General features: G+C 31.5%; 1 protein-coding gene across 1 annotated transcript; it reads right to left on the reverse strand.

Annotated features, from left to right (window-relative positions):
- Positions 1–630: 630 nt before the first annotated feature.
- Positions 631–11,750, reverse strand: LOC148278849 (uncharacterized). Its single transcript, XM_088230801.1, has 2 exons — positions 11,184–11,750; positions 631–5,438 (listed from the first exon to the last, which is right to left on the reverse strand). Exons 1-2 carry the CDS (start codon positions 11,637–11,639, stop codon positions 4,800–4,802), a joined length of 1,095 nt encoding a protein of 364 aa, XP_088086927.1. The 5' UTR covers positions 11,640–11,750; the 3' UTR covers positions 631–4,799.
- Positions 11,751–15,910: the final 4,160 nt, after the last annotated feature.

The following is a 15,910-nucleotide window of genomic DNA, read 5'->3' on the forward strand; positions in this document are numbered from 1 at the left end:
TACATAAGTAAATCAAATGCAGCACAGTTTGATCATCTGTATCAAGAAGGTGAGGTTTCTAGTCAGGGGCCAGTCCAGGAACAATGAAATAGTGCTGGTCTGAAAAACCTTTGAAATCAATATTTCATGTTCACCCTGCCAGGAATCGGACCCAGGACCCAACGACTAGTTCGTCAACCACTAGGCTAGTGCGTCAACCACTACACAACGAGGCGGACTTATCTACAATTGATTTCCTTATTCAGGACTTTTATCTGAGAGCAGCCATCTAGCCAAAAAACTCGTTCTGTTTATATAAAAAACACAGAACTGTATAGTTCATCTGCTTGAACACAGAGAAAATTATTTTATTAATACCTGATTTAAAAACTAAATAATAATGAGTATCATATTTATTTAATCAGGATTCACATATAAGAAAATGTTAATTGTTAATAACCCATAAATTATTTTTTTTATAAGCTGGTCTTCATCAGATAATGGCGGCCAATAAGCTCTGTACATGCCTAGATCTCAATGTTATTTTCTTCAAAATGTTTGCCATTCTTGTTTTAATATTTATCAATATTGATAGGTAAACTTCCTAGGAAATGAAATCCATTACTTGTCTACAAACATCTGGACGCACACAAAATATTTTGAATACTTAATTTATCCATACAAAGATGCATATTACAAAAAACTATGAGGCCGAGAGTCCTGTGTTGAGTTGGTATATAACAAATGGAAAGTAGTAGCACGCATATAATTAAAGAATGCCTAAAATATATATTTTTATTTAAACATATATTTTATTAGACATCTAGACAACTTGCTTAGTAGTAGATACATCTATTCAATGTCTCGCAGCAGTCTCTTGCAATGGTCTCTTCCCTTAGACAAAATTCAAATTTGTACACTTCTCCTGAAAATGGCTTTAGTTTTGGAGAATTCAATATGTTCATCCGGAATATTTAACACTTTTAGGGCCACAAAGAGAAATTGCTCTGAACAAAAGTACCTTAAATGGTTATAATGTTTAATATATTATATTGATACATTTATTAAATGTTTTTTTAATATTTGTATATAACCACTTGCCGACTTTTCAATATCTACCGGTTTCGAGATGTACCCGTCTCGTCATCAGGACACCAATTAAACCAACATGCAAAGCCCACTATACACCGTCATGATAGTTGTTGTACAAAAATATAAACCAACATTCCATGCATTTAATAAGCAACTATTACATGGACTGATTAGGTTATAAAAATATTTTATGTTTTGGGAAAATAAGGTTATAATAGAGGGAAGAGATGAAGGGAGGGGCGTGAATTTAATAGGAATAGGGTGACCATTACAATGGAACATCGTATAATGAGCTAAATTGAAAGATTGTTTGATTATTGATAAAAAAATATTTTTTTTAAAGCTTTCCTAATGTGAAATATTTCCGTATTATTTACTGTTAGCCCGTTATTATTTGCATGTTAGATTTTAACTCCCGTATCTTTATTTAACTTTCATCAGTATCGTAAACTAATTCAAAATTGCTTTTTAAAATGCATAGCATGTTGGTTTTATATTTTTGTTCAACAACTATGGTGTAGGCGTATAGTGGGTTTTGCATGTTGGTTAAATTGGTGTACTGGCGAAGAGACCGGTACATCTCGAATTTGGTAGACATAGACAAGTCAGCAAGTGGTTATATACATATTTTAAAAAACATTTAGTCAAATTTTTGACCACAAAGTTAATGCTTTAAATATTAATAATTGTAATATTTATTCGAGTAAGTTTGATAAAGAGTAATATTTCGTGCCTGTAAAAATATTTGCATCCGGAGAAAGTAAGTCCTGGACTCAACTTTTTAGGGATTTTATCAAGATCGACAGATATTTCAACAGAGATGGATAAACATTTAAAGAGACCGGCCTGCTTTACAAGGTCCAAAAAAGGCTTTTTTGGTTTTTAAAGGGAAAGAAACAACTAACCTTCATGCAGTGGTAAATATATTAAAACATACATTCAAAGAATTTATTTTTTTTCATGGTAAAATCATATTCAATGGCACATTTATTAGCCGATTCCTTGAGCGCCTTGCCACAGCAGTCTCAAATTGGCGGGAAAGATACATTAGGTAATTCTTTTACGAAATGAAAAAAATAAAAACAATTATTAATTATCAAATTTTTTCTTCAAAGTGAATCAAGAAAAAACGGAAAATCGCATTTTTTTTTTTTTTTCATTTCGAAAAAAATAATTTGTATTTCAAAACGGAAAAATTTTTTTTAGCGCCCAATAAAAATAAATTAAAAATACCTTTTTATCAATTTTATTGGTTCACTTAAATAAAAATTCAACACTAAAACAGAATTAGCGTTTTCTTAGATCATATAGTTGTTATGCTATCACGTCCGCCAATCAACTTTTAAAACACTGGTAAATAATTCCTTAGCACGCGGTGACGTAACATCGTGTTACCACAAGCGAAAAAAAAAATGCTGAATTGGTGTCACACTTATTCTTTGTGTTACATCACAGCCACACAAGAGTTAACTATTATATATTTGAGGGTATTATAGAAACCTTAATTGAAAGAGTTACTGAGTATTTGCGAAAAACTATGAAAAAAGAATTGTTAGATTTCTAATTATGCTTCACTAACTCAATGAAGAATGTTTAGATTTCGGTGTAAAGTAGTATAATTAAAATCAGTTCTTGAAAGATTTATAGACAGTTTTGAATTACGCTATTATTTAGGTAGGTAATTTTTTATGCATACCTAGTTTATTTTGGCATCAACAACTAGTTTTCCGTTTTTGGTGAAGTTTGCTCATAATACCCTCATTTGTCTTCCGAGTGAACCATGAAAAAACACACAAACAGGCTAATTTCTTTTTAACTTGAAAAAAAAACTGTGTACTAATACCAAAAAATATATATCTTTTACCCCAATGAAAAGAAATTGTAAATACTTTTTTTATTAATTTTATTGGTTCATTTAGAAAATAATTAAATACTAAGCAGAATAAGCTTTGGTTTCGTTCAATAGATCATAATATATAGTTCTTATGCTATCATCATCATCATTCCCTTACCGCGCCTAATAAAGCATAGGGCACTGTATTGGTACACCAATCGCAGCGTATCATCATAAAAGCATCAGGTACTAGTATTTGTAAAAAAGGTCGTTCTTCTAGTTTCTAGTATTTCTAGAATTTGTGACCAAAAAGACCGCTGTTTTTGGTTGTGCATCTTTTAAAATACTTTAAATTGGCCTCTGCAACCTTATGTTAAATAATCGAAATGTAGATTTAGGCATGATTTTTTTTAAAAATATTTCGGATCTTGTGAAGCAGGCCACTTCCTTAAGGCAGATGATATAAACGATTCCAGGCATATACAGGACTTATGATCTGTCATTCGGAAAAAGGGAATTTTTACAAATCGAGAATATTGTTAAAAATACATAGAATATTGAGAGTGGATTTTTACGATTATAATGATAAAACTATCAATGCTTACTTACATGTTTCTAAATTTTCGGGATTAAAACGGTGCAGTTGGCGTCACGTCATTTCGACAACACACGTCATGTCCGCCGAGTGCGCTGCTAACAAATATTGCGTACCAGTATGGCACGGTAACGTTATGCGTGCCGTTTGTCCCAAAGGCCGCAATACCGTTACCACCGTATTTTTTGGTTGTTTGCAAATATTTTTCAAAATTGGAAATACCCAATTGAAGTGATCAGTGCTACAGTATAATTAAACCTGCCAATGACAGGTCATAACAATACATAACAAACATTGAAATAATTAAAAATGTTAAACATAACCATATTGTAAAATCAATAACACTCTTTTTACTTAAAGACAATCGCACTATATCTGAGTTATGCAATTTATAAAAAATATTAAATAATATAGTAGACTCTTTTAACCTACTCTTCAAAATTAATCTTAATGTCCCCTTTTGCGTGACAAGAAATAAGTATTTATTCTATCTGCCTGTCTGTAACACTATGCAAAACACTCTTTCGTCTATCGTTCTTGCTCAAACTATAATAATTTTTTTCCATCAATCGATAAATTTAACATGCTCCTTAATAATTAATTTTAAATAAATTAGGACTCATTCTTTCTTGCTGAGATACCCTCCCACTTGCTATGTAATAATGCTCACGCTTACACACACCTCTACACTTACTCTCAAACAAATGAACACAATCACACCCTTCTGTTGTATCACAATTTAATATGTATGATTTTTATTGAGAAACTTCGCTGGTCTGTCTTTAAACCGTATATTTTTTATCTTATTATATCATTTCTGTAAAATTTATGAATAAATAAGCTGTGTACTACTATATTCCCTCCCTGAAAATGTTCTTCGTCTCTGTTGTTGTGTGTAGTATTGGTATTAGAGTAACTCCCTATTTTTGTTTATTTAAAAGTAAATTTAGTTAAAACGTGAAAGCAATTTTTTTACAAACTTACTTGTTTATAATATTTAACTTACGCGTTAACAAATAAATTATTTACAAGGAGAGATTTAAAGCTCTTGTGGTGTTTTAGAACAGAGTTGTGGTCCCATGAAAGTGTTGCGAACATATAGATCAGAGATCTAACGATAGAACCAAGATCTACTACATCTTTTAAATTGTTGCACTGTCCATTTTCAAACACAGATATTTACTATTTTAGGAAATGGACGAATTATTTGTGGTTCTGTGAAAAAAGAAAATACTTTATAGCTGAGATTGTATACAGCAGTTTGTTATAGCAATTTAAAAGCAATTCATTAATATTTTTTCAAATCATGTACATGGATGCCTTTTTCCTTTTGACTAAAACAAATGTAGTTATGGCTACGCAGTAGATAAGTTCAATTCCAACTATGGATAGTGCAACAATTGATACGGTTTTCCATTCGTCAAACTCCTCCGGAGAGATAGTTGGTGGTAATTCAGTTACGGGATTAAGTGTTGAAGGTATTATCAAATCAGTTGTTGGGTTATTTGTAATAGCATCAGTTGTTGGTGGTCTATTAGTATTGGGAAGCGTTGTTGGCGGTCTATCAGTATTGGGAAGCGTTGTTGGCGGTCTATCAGTATTGGGAAGCGTTGTTGGCGGTCTATCAGTATTGGGAAGCGTTGTTGGCGGTCTATCAGTATTGGGAAGCGTTGTTGGCGGTTTATCAGTATTGGGAAGTGTTGTTGGCGGTCTATCAGTATTGGGAAGCGTTGTTGGCGGTCTATCAGTATTGGGAAGCGTTGTTGGTGGTCTATCAGTATTGGGAACCGTTGTTGGAGGCTTGGTCGGCTGTGGAGTTGGAGGACCAACAGTTGTTGCAGCAATGGCTGGACATTCTTCTGCAGAACCAGCATGGACTTGTACATTGTCAATGGCCATAAAAATATTTGGATCCAAATCTGTACACTGTATTTGAATCTGAAATAAATATAATGAAAATAGTTGTAATTATTCAAATTTATATTTGATACTATATTATATATTTGGAGTAAAAAAAACGCGTGAAAATACGTTTTAATTTCACTGTGTGTAAAGGGATCAATTAAACCTACCACCATTACGAAAATATTCAATTTTGAGTTTGTTCAAATGTTTGTCGGCGGGCTGGATTTCCTCCTTAGGGAGTTATTTTGATTTAAATAGGTAGCAACAGAATGGAAAAACATTTTTGAGAAGGTAATACGAAAGTCTAGGCATTTACTGGCTAAAGTGGCCACTTTACACTTTTCAAATGTACAGAAATTGTAACCAAAACAGATTCTGTGAAAAAAGAAATACCTCGTAGCCGAGATTGTATCCAGCAGTTTGTTATGGAAATTTGAGAGCAAACCGTTAATATTTTTTCAAATCAAATAACTGGATGCTTTTATCATTTGACAAACACGAATGTAGTAATGGCTACGCAGTAGATAATTTAAATTCCAAATATGGATAGAGCAACAATTGACATGACTTTCCATTCATCCGAAGAGATAGTTGGTGGTACATCATTTTACACTCAACAACTATTAGGAGGAAATTCAACCTATCTACAAACAATTGGACATACTCAAAAAATTGTTGATTAAACTAACTGGTATTAGAAGAAGCATACAAATTGGAAAATTGTTAGGATAGGTGACATTTCACCATTGGTTGATGAATCGCACCCAAATGATAAGATTTCGTCTCTTTTACTTCACAAAAGTCAACAGATGGAAGAGTTGAGGAAATGTGGATGTTTAAACATAGGCAAAATAATGAATGTTACACAGTGTGTAAAGTGGCCACATAAACCAGCCAATGACAGGTCATAATTCCTGTAAATGCCTAGACTTCCATATTCCCATCTCAAAAATGTTTTCCCTCTCTATTGCAACAAATTAATACACAAACAAACAAACTATCACGCTGTTTCCCCGTAAGGATAGGCGGAGAGGATAGAACGCCATATCACTCTATCTTTGCATACAGATCTCGCTTCATCTTCTCATGCACGCGCGCCGATTATTCCGACTTTTAACACGTCTATCTTCATGTATTTGTTGGATTTAGTCATGCCATGTCTTTCTTGGTTTTCCTCGATTTTTGTATCCATCAACATTCACTCTGTAAATATTTTTAGCCGTTCTTTCGATATCCATTCGCTTTACACGTCCAAACCAACGCAGAGCTCCTTTCTTGAATTTGTAGATAAAGCTTATCTCAGCCTTACATAATGTACGGATCTCAACATTTGTACATCAATCGTACATAGTTTTACCACACATTCGCGTGAGTTTTTGCATTCCGATAGCATTTAGTTAGTAAGTTTTATAGTGAGAAGATCTTTTAATATAATTATGTATCCCCGTACTGCGGGCCAACTGTTTGTGCTTGCTGATTTTTATAATCCGAATCATTTCTATCAAACTTATAAGTTATTTTTATTTATATATTATGTAGGTGCATATAATATGCATTTGTGTGTTTATTTTGAATCAACGTTCGCGTATTGTCAAACCTTATTTTATTGTTGTCATTATTTCGTATTTACTGCATTTTGTGGTTACCTACCGTATTGTATAGGACTCGTCGCACATTATTAATTCGATGTGTATCAGTTAAATTTTAAAATAAAATGCTTTTTTTTTTTCAGAATACGGTTTTGAAATTTAACATACTTTTTTTAAAAAAAAAAACAATTTATATCATTTCTTGATTTGAATTTTATTAAAAAGTTTTCTAACTTTTTACTAAGCTCTTTATTGTACCATTTTTAATACAATTACAAGTTTTAAACAATTATTTTTTTATACTTACGCACCCACACCCACACACACGCACCCTCTCCCTCATTCATTCCCACATGCACATGTATCCTCTCCCTCATTCGTTCACGCATACACACATTCACACATTCACATACACATGAATACAAACGTCACACAAATACAATCACTAAACTTCTTTTCTTATAAATTATGTGTCATTATATTTACAGTGGATTTTTTAAATTGGCTTTAGCATTATTAAGATTTTTCTACTTATTTGTTTATGTAATAGCTGTAAAAATCCCAAATAAAATAAAATAAAAATAAAATAAACTTATAATTCTCTTATCCCTATTTTTCCAAGTCCATACTTCGCTTCCATACATCAGGGTCGGGACCAAGACTCCATTGTGAACTGCTAATTTAGCCTCTTTCGACAAACATTAATTTGCCAAAGTTGATTTAAGAGCACTCTTCACTCTTTTACCAGAACTCACCCTCCTTTTTCAGTCATTCCATTGTTAGTAAACATATATCCTACATATGCAAATTCTTCTATCTGTTTTAGTATAACCCCATCCACAGTGATTTCACATTTAGTCATACTTTCATTTCTTTCAAAAACCATCACAATCGATTTATCGACATTCATCAGCAAATCGCTTCCCTTGTATATATCGTAGACTTGTGTTACCAAGAATTGCAGTTCCTCTTTGATTTCCGCAAATTAAGTTCCGAATAATAAAAACTGAATACAACTGAACTTTTGCCATCTTAACTTGTATGCTTCAGTTTTTCAGTTCAGTGCCATGTTTTGTAGAATGTATAATTTGTAGAAGCGTTTATTTATGATCAAATTTGCCATAATATTTTTTTGTAGAGACTGCTAACAATTATTTCGGTTATCAGTGGATTTATATAGTCGTGATTACAATTGAACGTAGTTATGCAGAAAGCAGCCAGTCCACAATTTTGAAAAAAATAGATATTGGTGTTAACAAGTTCAGGAAGGTCAATTCTATATTCTGCTAAAAAAACACACCCAAACATTTCATGAAAATAAATGTCACCTTATACATTTATACCCGTATGCAAAGACAAACCTTAAGGTGAGGAAAGTATATTCTATTGTCTTCACCTTCGGGTTATTTTCTGCATTTGAAATTAGAATGTACTTTCCTTACCTTAAGTTTTGTCTCTGCATATGGGTATTAGAGTTTGTTTAAGGTTTCGTTAAATATATGATGTCGCTTTTTATGCAAAATGCGTATTTCAGGTAGTGTAGTTAAAAAGACTTAAAAAGATCACCAAAATTCCTTTGAAACATTTTTTTTTGTTTTTAAAGATAATATAAAAAAATAATGAAGTATTTTTGTACAATTCGGTACCGTTAATTAAACATTTTATTTTTTTTTGCAACAGAGAGGGGAAAAAATTGAGACGGGAATATGGAAGTCTAGTCATTTACAGGGCTTATGACCTGTTATTAATTTATGTATTCATTCAAAATTACACTAGTTTATATATTAATGAGCTTATTAAGGCTTTTGAGGCTATGCCCGTGTCAAGCCACAAAAAATAACAATAAAAATACATAGCAAAATTAATTCACTCAAATTATAATGACATAGAATAACAATCTAGAAAAAAAGGTAAATGAAAAAAAAAAATACAATTCCAAATAATACAATGCAAAAAAAGATAATCAGAAATAATTTTTAAAATATAAATTATACAAATTAAGAATCACACATAATCAAATTTACAAAATAATGGTATCATTAAAATCAACAAAATAACAGTAAAATATAGTAGTATTAAAAAAAAACAAAATAAGAGTATCATTGAAATCAACAGAAAAAGAATATATATAATATAATAATTGAAATGATAATTGAGATATGTTTTCTAGAAACTCACTCAATACTATAGTAAGAAATACAAGAAATAGGAGCAATAAATCATATGCCAAATAATAGTACGTACTAAATTATATTATACAAAAATACATGGTAAATAAAAAACATAAAAATATCACGATGTATAATGTCATTGCCTGGTTAAAGTGGCCACTTACGCTCAGATAGAAGAGTTAAGGAAATGTGAATGTTCAAACATAGGCAGAATGGTGAACGTTACACATTGTGTAAAGTGGCCACATAAGCCCAGTAAATGACAAAACTTCCATATCCCTCCTCAAAAATGTTTACCACTCTGTTGCAATAAAATTGAGATATGAATAACTCCCTAAGGAGGAAATGCAGCCAGTCTGCAAGCATTTGAACATACTCATAAAAATTTTGATAAAATAATATGACCAATACATAATGACAAAACACACGTCAGAGTTTTACAAGGGACGTTTGGACAATTAGACTTTAAAAATCATCAAATCCGACATTATAACATTCCAACTGTTGTGTAGATTTGGTTATTCACCCTTTTCACAAAAGTTCTCAGTTTCTCTTTTCTGTGACTGGATGCTTTCTGCATAACTACGAAAAATTTTAGTCATTAATTGACTTTATTTATTGTAAAAATAGCGCCTAGAAAACAATTCATTATTAAACATTATTTTATACATTTTACGTTAATTGACCAAAAACGATTATACTCATTTGATAAACAATACTTTGAGTATATCCAATTTTTTGTAGACAAAGAAAGCATTCCACCATGGACAATTTAGCGTAATTTATTATAGACATAAAATATGATTGATACTTTTACATTTGTAATAACCAGTGACAGGTTTTCTTGACCGAACCTTATTTAATTCATCAATTATGATTAGGTCCACCGGGATTATCAATTATGATGATTATTAGGTCCACTGAGATGGGATAATTTAGAATGTAATGATAGAAGAAGCGCAACACTATTTAAACACATTGAAATATTATTTTATATTTTTTTCATGCCGGCCTCGTGGTGTTATGGTCAGCGCGTTTGCCTACCATGCAAGAGCTCTCGGGTTCGATTCCCGACATGATAAGAAATATATATTTAAAAAGGTGTTTTTACATTTAAATATTTCATAGTCCCCTAGACTGGCACCTGATGCGTAAGACTGACCATCTTACCTTCATGTTACAAAAATGATTAAGATACGTTGCGATTGGTGTACCAATGGAGTGCCCTATGCACCATTCGGTGCGGAGAGGAAATGATGTTAATGATGAATTATTTTTTTTTAGAAAAAAAAAATATTTGCGTTCTTACAATTTACGTGTATATATAATTTTGAGAGTCGTTTTAGCGAGTTGTAAATAACTCATTATTAGAAAATATAAATCAAGTTGGAGTAGAGTGGGGTTCGAACCACGGACCTTTGAGCCGTGAGTCCGAGACACTAGCCACGGGACCACAATTCGATTCTTACCCAGTATTTACCCAGTAAGATATCGTTGAAAAAAATATTTATTTATTTAATTTCGAACTCTTTATCCTTACCTTATTCGTATTCTGAGTGGTAGGGGTTAGTGCTATGCAAGCTCCTGACGTCATTGCGACATGTGACGGGTTCCCGTAAATAGTTCTCGGCCTCCAAGCCCAGGTCTATAAAGAACCTGGCTAGTGTGCGGAAAGCGAGAGTTTACATTTTGCTAAATCTCCCCCTCCAAGCCCACATCCGTAAAGTATTCTGCTATTAGGTAGAGGGTGAGATTTTTAACATCCTCAGGTTTAACCAGTGGTCCCCTGAGGATGAGGCTCATTTTATGATGTTATATACTTATATTTGTATAAATACTTGAAATTTAATTTAATTTGATAAAAATACCAACTAGTCATGAATATGTCGTGAAGACGATGAAACAGGTCACTGGTTATTCCAAATTCGCTGATTCAACTATCTTTTGTCTTTTATCTCTTTTATCAATTTTAAGGTCTCTTGTAATATTTATTGGGTATTTAAAATCTTTTACGTTACCTTTATTTTTGCGTTCCTAATTATTCGTATGGTTGAAGTTTGCCAGGTTTTGGAGTCATCAAGGTACACCAATTTAGAAGTTATGCTTCCACCAGTAACTGCATTTTGTACGGCCCATCTGAGGATAGCCGGAGGACCAGGGTTGCTGCTGTATACTGACAGGGACAACTCTGTTCCAGCAACAACGTCATACCCTTCTCCCGTGATTACGCAACTCGACACCCCAACTGGATTAGTGATGAAATAATCATTAGAAGAACTCGGTTTCTCGACTATTCCAGAAAAATCGGAGTATTTCTTAACGTCTAATAATGGGGAACTTGAGGTACACGGATTATTTAAAACTCCCAACGAACCACTAAAGTTTTCTTCAAAGCATAATTCCAAACCAACAATCGAGTTGATTAAAAAAAGCACACAACACAGTACCACCTGTAAATATTTGACAAGGGACATTTTGAATGAAAAGATTTCGACTACAGATGCTGTATTTGTTACATTGTATTTTAAGTCGCTAACTTTTGTAGTCTCTTGTCAATAATGAACCAATTAGCAGTTATGTCTGTATCAAATATTATATCGACACTAAAAATATCTAAACTCTTATCTAGCGTAATCCTGCATTTTATCAATATTGTTAGCTGACTTATCAATCGTATTCCTTATAATCAGGTAATCCAAATTCACACGAATTTCACAATTACTGGTGGTTGAATATTCGATTGTCTGCCGACATATAAATTAATTCCGAATTCGATAGTTTGAATATAAAATTAAACATGTGAAATTACCATGAAAAAATGTTAAAGGAAAACACGTAGAAATATTATTTTTCATCATGGCGATTGTTTAGTTAACAACAACATTTATCGATATTATTCCTGGCCAATTACATTTCTTTCTCAGCTTTCCCTTAACTCATCCTTATGGTACCTACCTTAAATCAATATAAAATAAATACTAAATTAGAAGATTTGGATTTGGAAAAAAAAACATTTTTGACATTAATTAAGATTGCATAAAAATTCTTGGATTTGTCAGGCTTTGTTGTAGAAGTAATTATAAATCGTTCATAATTTGTAGTGCACTTTCACATCCAATGCCCAAAATTGAAAAACATCTTATTTATTACATAATGTTATTTGTATAAGAGAGTACTTCAATTCACGTGGCCCACAAATAATTGAACCACTCTCGAGTCTAATTCGCACCAAGGAGCTGTAAAGAGTTCTCAGTACGCGGGTATCTTAGAAAACCCAGGCGGTACGCAAAACGAATCCTAACATATTCAATGCTTTACTACTGATTGTGATAATGAAATATCAGAATGCTTACGAATCTATAATTTTTTTTTAATTAATTTAAAATATCTAATTACCGTCATGGTGAATGTATGACTTCTGTATCTTCCGATTGTAATTGCCCCATGGGCCAAGTTGAATGAGGACTAAAAACCTCGTAAATTCCGTTATTTTGTCAGTCCATTAAACTAAAACAATGAACCTACTATTTGGATAATAATCGTAAAAATGTGTACGAAAATATGACTTCTTATTTTATAAATTAAAAATTAATAGTGTTCATTATTTTTTCAATTACTTAAGCGGTTTTAGAAAAATAATTATGACACTAAGATATTTTGATATCAAAGATAATTAAAATTGCTTTATAGATAAAAATTAGATATTTCTGATATATTATCAAATTCCACAAATAAATATTTGCTAAAAGGTATTTTTGATGAGGCATATCAAAAATGTATTTTGTCTTAAAATTACAAAAATAAGGTATTGCAAAATTATTGGTTTGCGCGGTCGAATGTAAAATTGATTGCAAAGGGGCTTATGTTTATTATTAACGATAAAAGTATTTATTAGCGGTAATAATTAGATACGTGCCCCATATATTCAATAAAAAGTATTATGTATTATACGATGTAGGTACGATACTTTATTTTACAGTGTTTAAAAGTTTATGTGTCATTGTTTCAAAATTATATTCGTAACATTTTTCTGCTGAAGTATCGAACATACACGATCCACGTCTAAACCTTTGGGGTGTAGTAGTTAAGGCGCTTGACTCACGCTCGGAAGGTTCCGGGGTAGATTCCAAATGAGATCACAAATATTAAAGATTGCATATTGTTTTGCATAGACTTCGTGGTCTGCTTCCTCACTCTGTTTTGTTTGCCGTCTATTACGCTATGATACATTCTCACCTATCCTATTTATGCTGTATTTGGGGTTTCGCTAACAAAAACCAGATTTCTGAGATTCAAGTTCTTCAAAACCGAGCTCTGAGAAGCATTCTTGGTTTGAAATGGGATTCCCATGTCAAGGATATTTATCGTAACACAAAAATACTTCCTTTCAAGGTAATGGCACTGTATGACATCACTAACACTATTTCAAACATCATAAACTTTTCTGCTCACACAAATTTAAAACTTACATTTAATCATGAAATTCACAACTATAATACACGACATGCAAAAAATCTTCACATTTCTAAATTTTGTTCCACGAAGTTCGGCAAAAGGTCTCTGGAATACATTGGTCGTATACAATTTAATAAACTGCCTGATGACCTTAAAAATGAAATGTCGAGTGGTAAATCTCAAAGACCAGAAATGAAGACCTATTTCTTGAATCTTTTTGAAAGTGATAGTTTTTAGCTCAGTTTCTGTGAATAGTCTATATATTGTGTTTTAGGTTTAAATGTTTTTCTTTTCTTTTTTTAATATTAAGTTCACAGAATGTTTAAATGTTTTTATTTTCTTTTTTAATATTAATTTCACAGAATGTTTAAATGTTTTTCTTTTCTTTTTTAATATTAAGTTCACAGATTGTTTGAATGTTTTTATTTTCTTCTTTAATATTAAGTTCACAGATTGTTTAAATGTTTTCTTTCCTTTTTTAATATTAAGTTCATAGATTGTTAAAATTTGTTAAAATTTTTATTGTTTAAATGTATACTATGTATTGTTACAAGAAATGTACTATTTTTTTATGTACCGTCCCAAATGAGTTTTCTCGTACAACTCCTGGGAATATAATATCATGATATTCATGTCTTATATGTTTAATTAATAAATAAAAAAAAAATATAAAAAAAATGTGATTGAAGTGACAAAAAATAATTAAAATAAATACAAAAGTTTTTTTTGTGTTTGATATTATGATCAGTCTTACGATTCAGGTTCCAGTGAAATATTCAAGTGTAAAAACAACATTTTTAAATAAGTGTCACATGCCGGCAATATCGAATTTGAACCCGAGACTTATGGCATGGTAGACAAATGCGATTAGGCCACGAGCCATGCATTTATGAAATTATGTGAAAACAAATATAACTTTTAAAAACTGGGATGCATGAAAGTAGTTGAAACAAACTAAAATATCGTCGCCTTAGAGGGAAAACTCATTATTAGCATAAATCACGTTTTTGAGATAGTGAGGTTAAAAATATTTTTATACATTTTCTCAAATATTTTACTTAATTGTCAATGAATTTAAAAAAAAATATTTAGCAAGTGTGGTAAACATTTGCCTTTGGATCTTTGTTCATTTTTACTATATTTTAGATTTGTTTTTGCTTTAAAATTGAAAAATCCCATTTAATGAATTTTACCTGTCAGGAAAAAAGTGACCTTTGTCGATTAATGATATTAATAATTAATATTGGCTATTCAATAACTATTATTTAATGGCCAATGGCCTATTAGATGGCCCATACCTGTAGCTTTCTCTTTCTATCGCGGTGATATTTGAGAGAAAGCGATATCCCCCGCTTGTTCCCACTTACCCCCCACCCGAAAGATGGCGTTTAGTGGGCCATTGTCAGGAGAAAGCAATAGATACATCTTAAACCATTGACTATCAAAATTAATGAAGTCATTTAGTGACTTTTACCTGCAAAATTTATATCGATTTCAACAACAAGTAAAAATCATAATTCATTTTACTTCTCACAAAAATTCGAAAAAATGTGATTAATGATTTTCGAATGATTTTATTTTTTTGTACTGCCACTTTAGGCAGATAATGACTTTTACATATCATCATTGAATTTAGATAATGAATTTGGTACACTCAACTCATTTTTGATGAATATTGCAAATAATGAGTTTTACCTCTAGGCAGACAATATTATGCCTAGGACTTACGATAGTCGCGCATGACGTTACAGTTGCTCTGCCTTCCCTTGCTGAGAAAAAATGGCGTGGCGTAAGATAGATATAAGCAACATATTATTATGAAATACTATGTAATTCAAGGCCTAAGATTACAATACTGTTGACTGGCTTGCATAATATTTACACAATATTTACAAAGAATATTAAACTGATATTGCCCTCTATCAAATAAAACAGAAACTAAATTAAAATTGTAATATTAGCAGATGATTTGGTTCAGATCTGCACTACACTTTCTGGATCCGAATAATATAGGAATGGTTTTAACAAATGATGAATCAATTATTAATGTTAATAAGTACATTGTGGATGTCAAATATAAACATTTTGTGGAATTAATAATTATCATAAATTTACAGCAAATAATTATGAACATTTTTATAAAAATAGTTAGCACGCCTCTGTTGATAGTTTGCTATACTATTATAATACGTGGTTCAGTTATTTGCTAACAAGTGTTCTGAATTTTAGTTCGAACGCAAATCGAACTAAAAATGTATATTTAGGTACTCAAAAATCATAAAACATGATT

This window comes from Micrasema longulum, unplaced genomic scaffold, assembly GCF_059751315.1.
Source record: "Micrasema longulum isolate JH-2025_06_02 unplaced genomic scaffold, ASM5975131v1 h1tg000819l, whole genome shotgun sequence".
Taxonomy (NCBI): Eukaryota; Metazoa; Arthropoda; class Insecta; order Trichoptera; family Brachycentridae; genus Micrasema; species Micrasema longulum.

Coding starts and splice junctions, on each gene's coding strand:
- LOC148278849 (XM_088230801.1), bottom strand. CDS start 11,639: ATGTCCCTTGTCAAATATTTACAGGTGGTACTGTGTTGTGTGCTTTTT. Junction 5,439..11,183: donor TTAGGAACGCAAAAATAAAG/GTAACGTAAAAG, acceptor TATTTATTTCAG/ATTCAAATACAGTGTACAGA.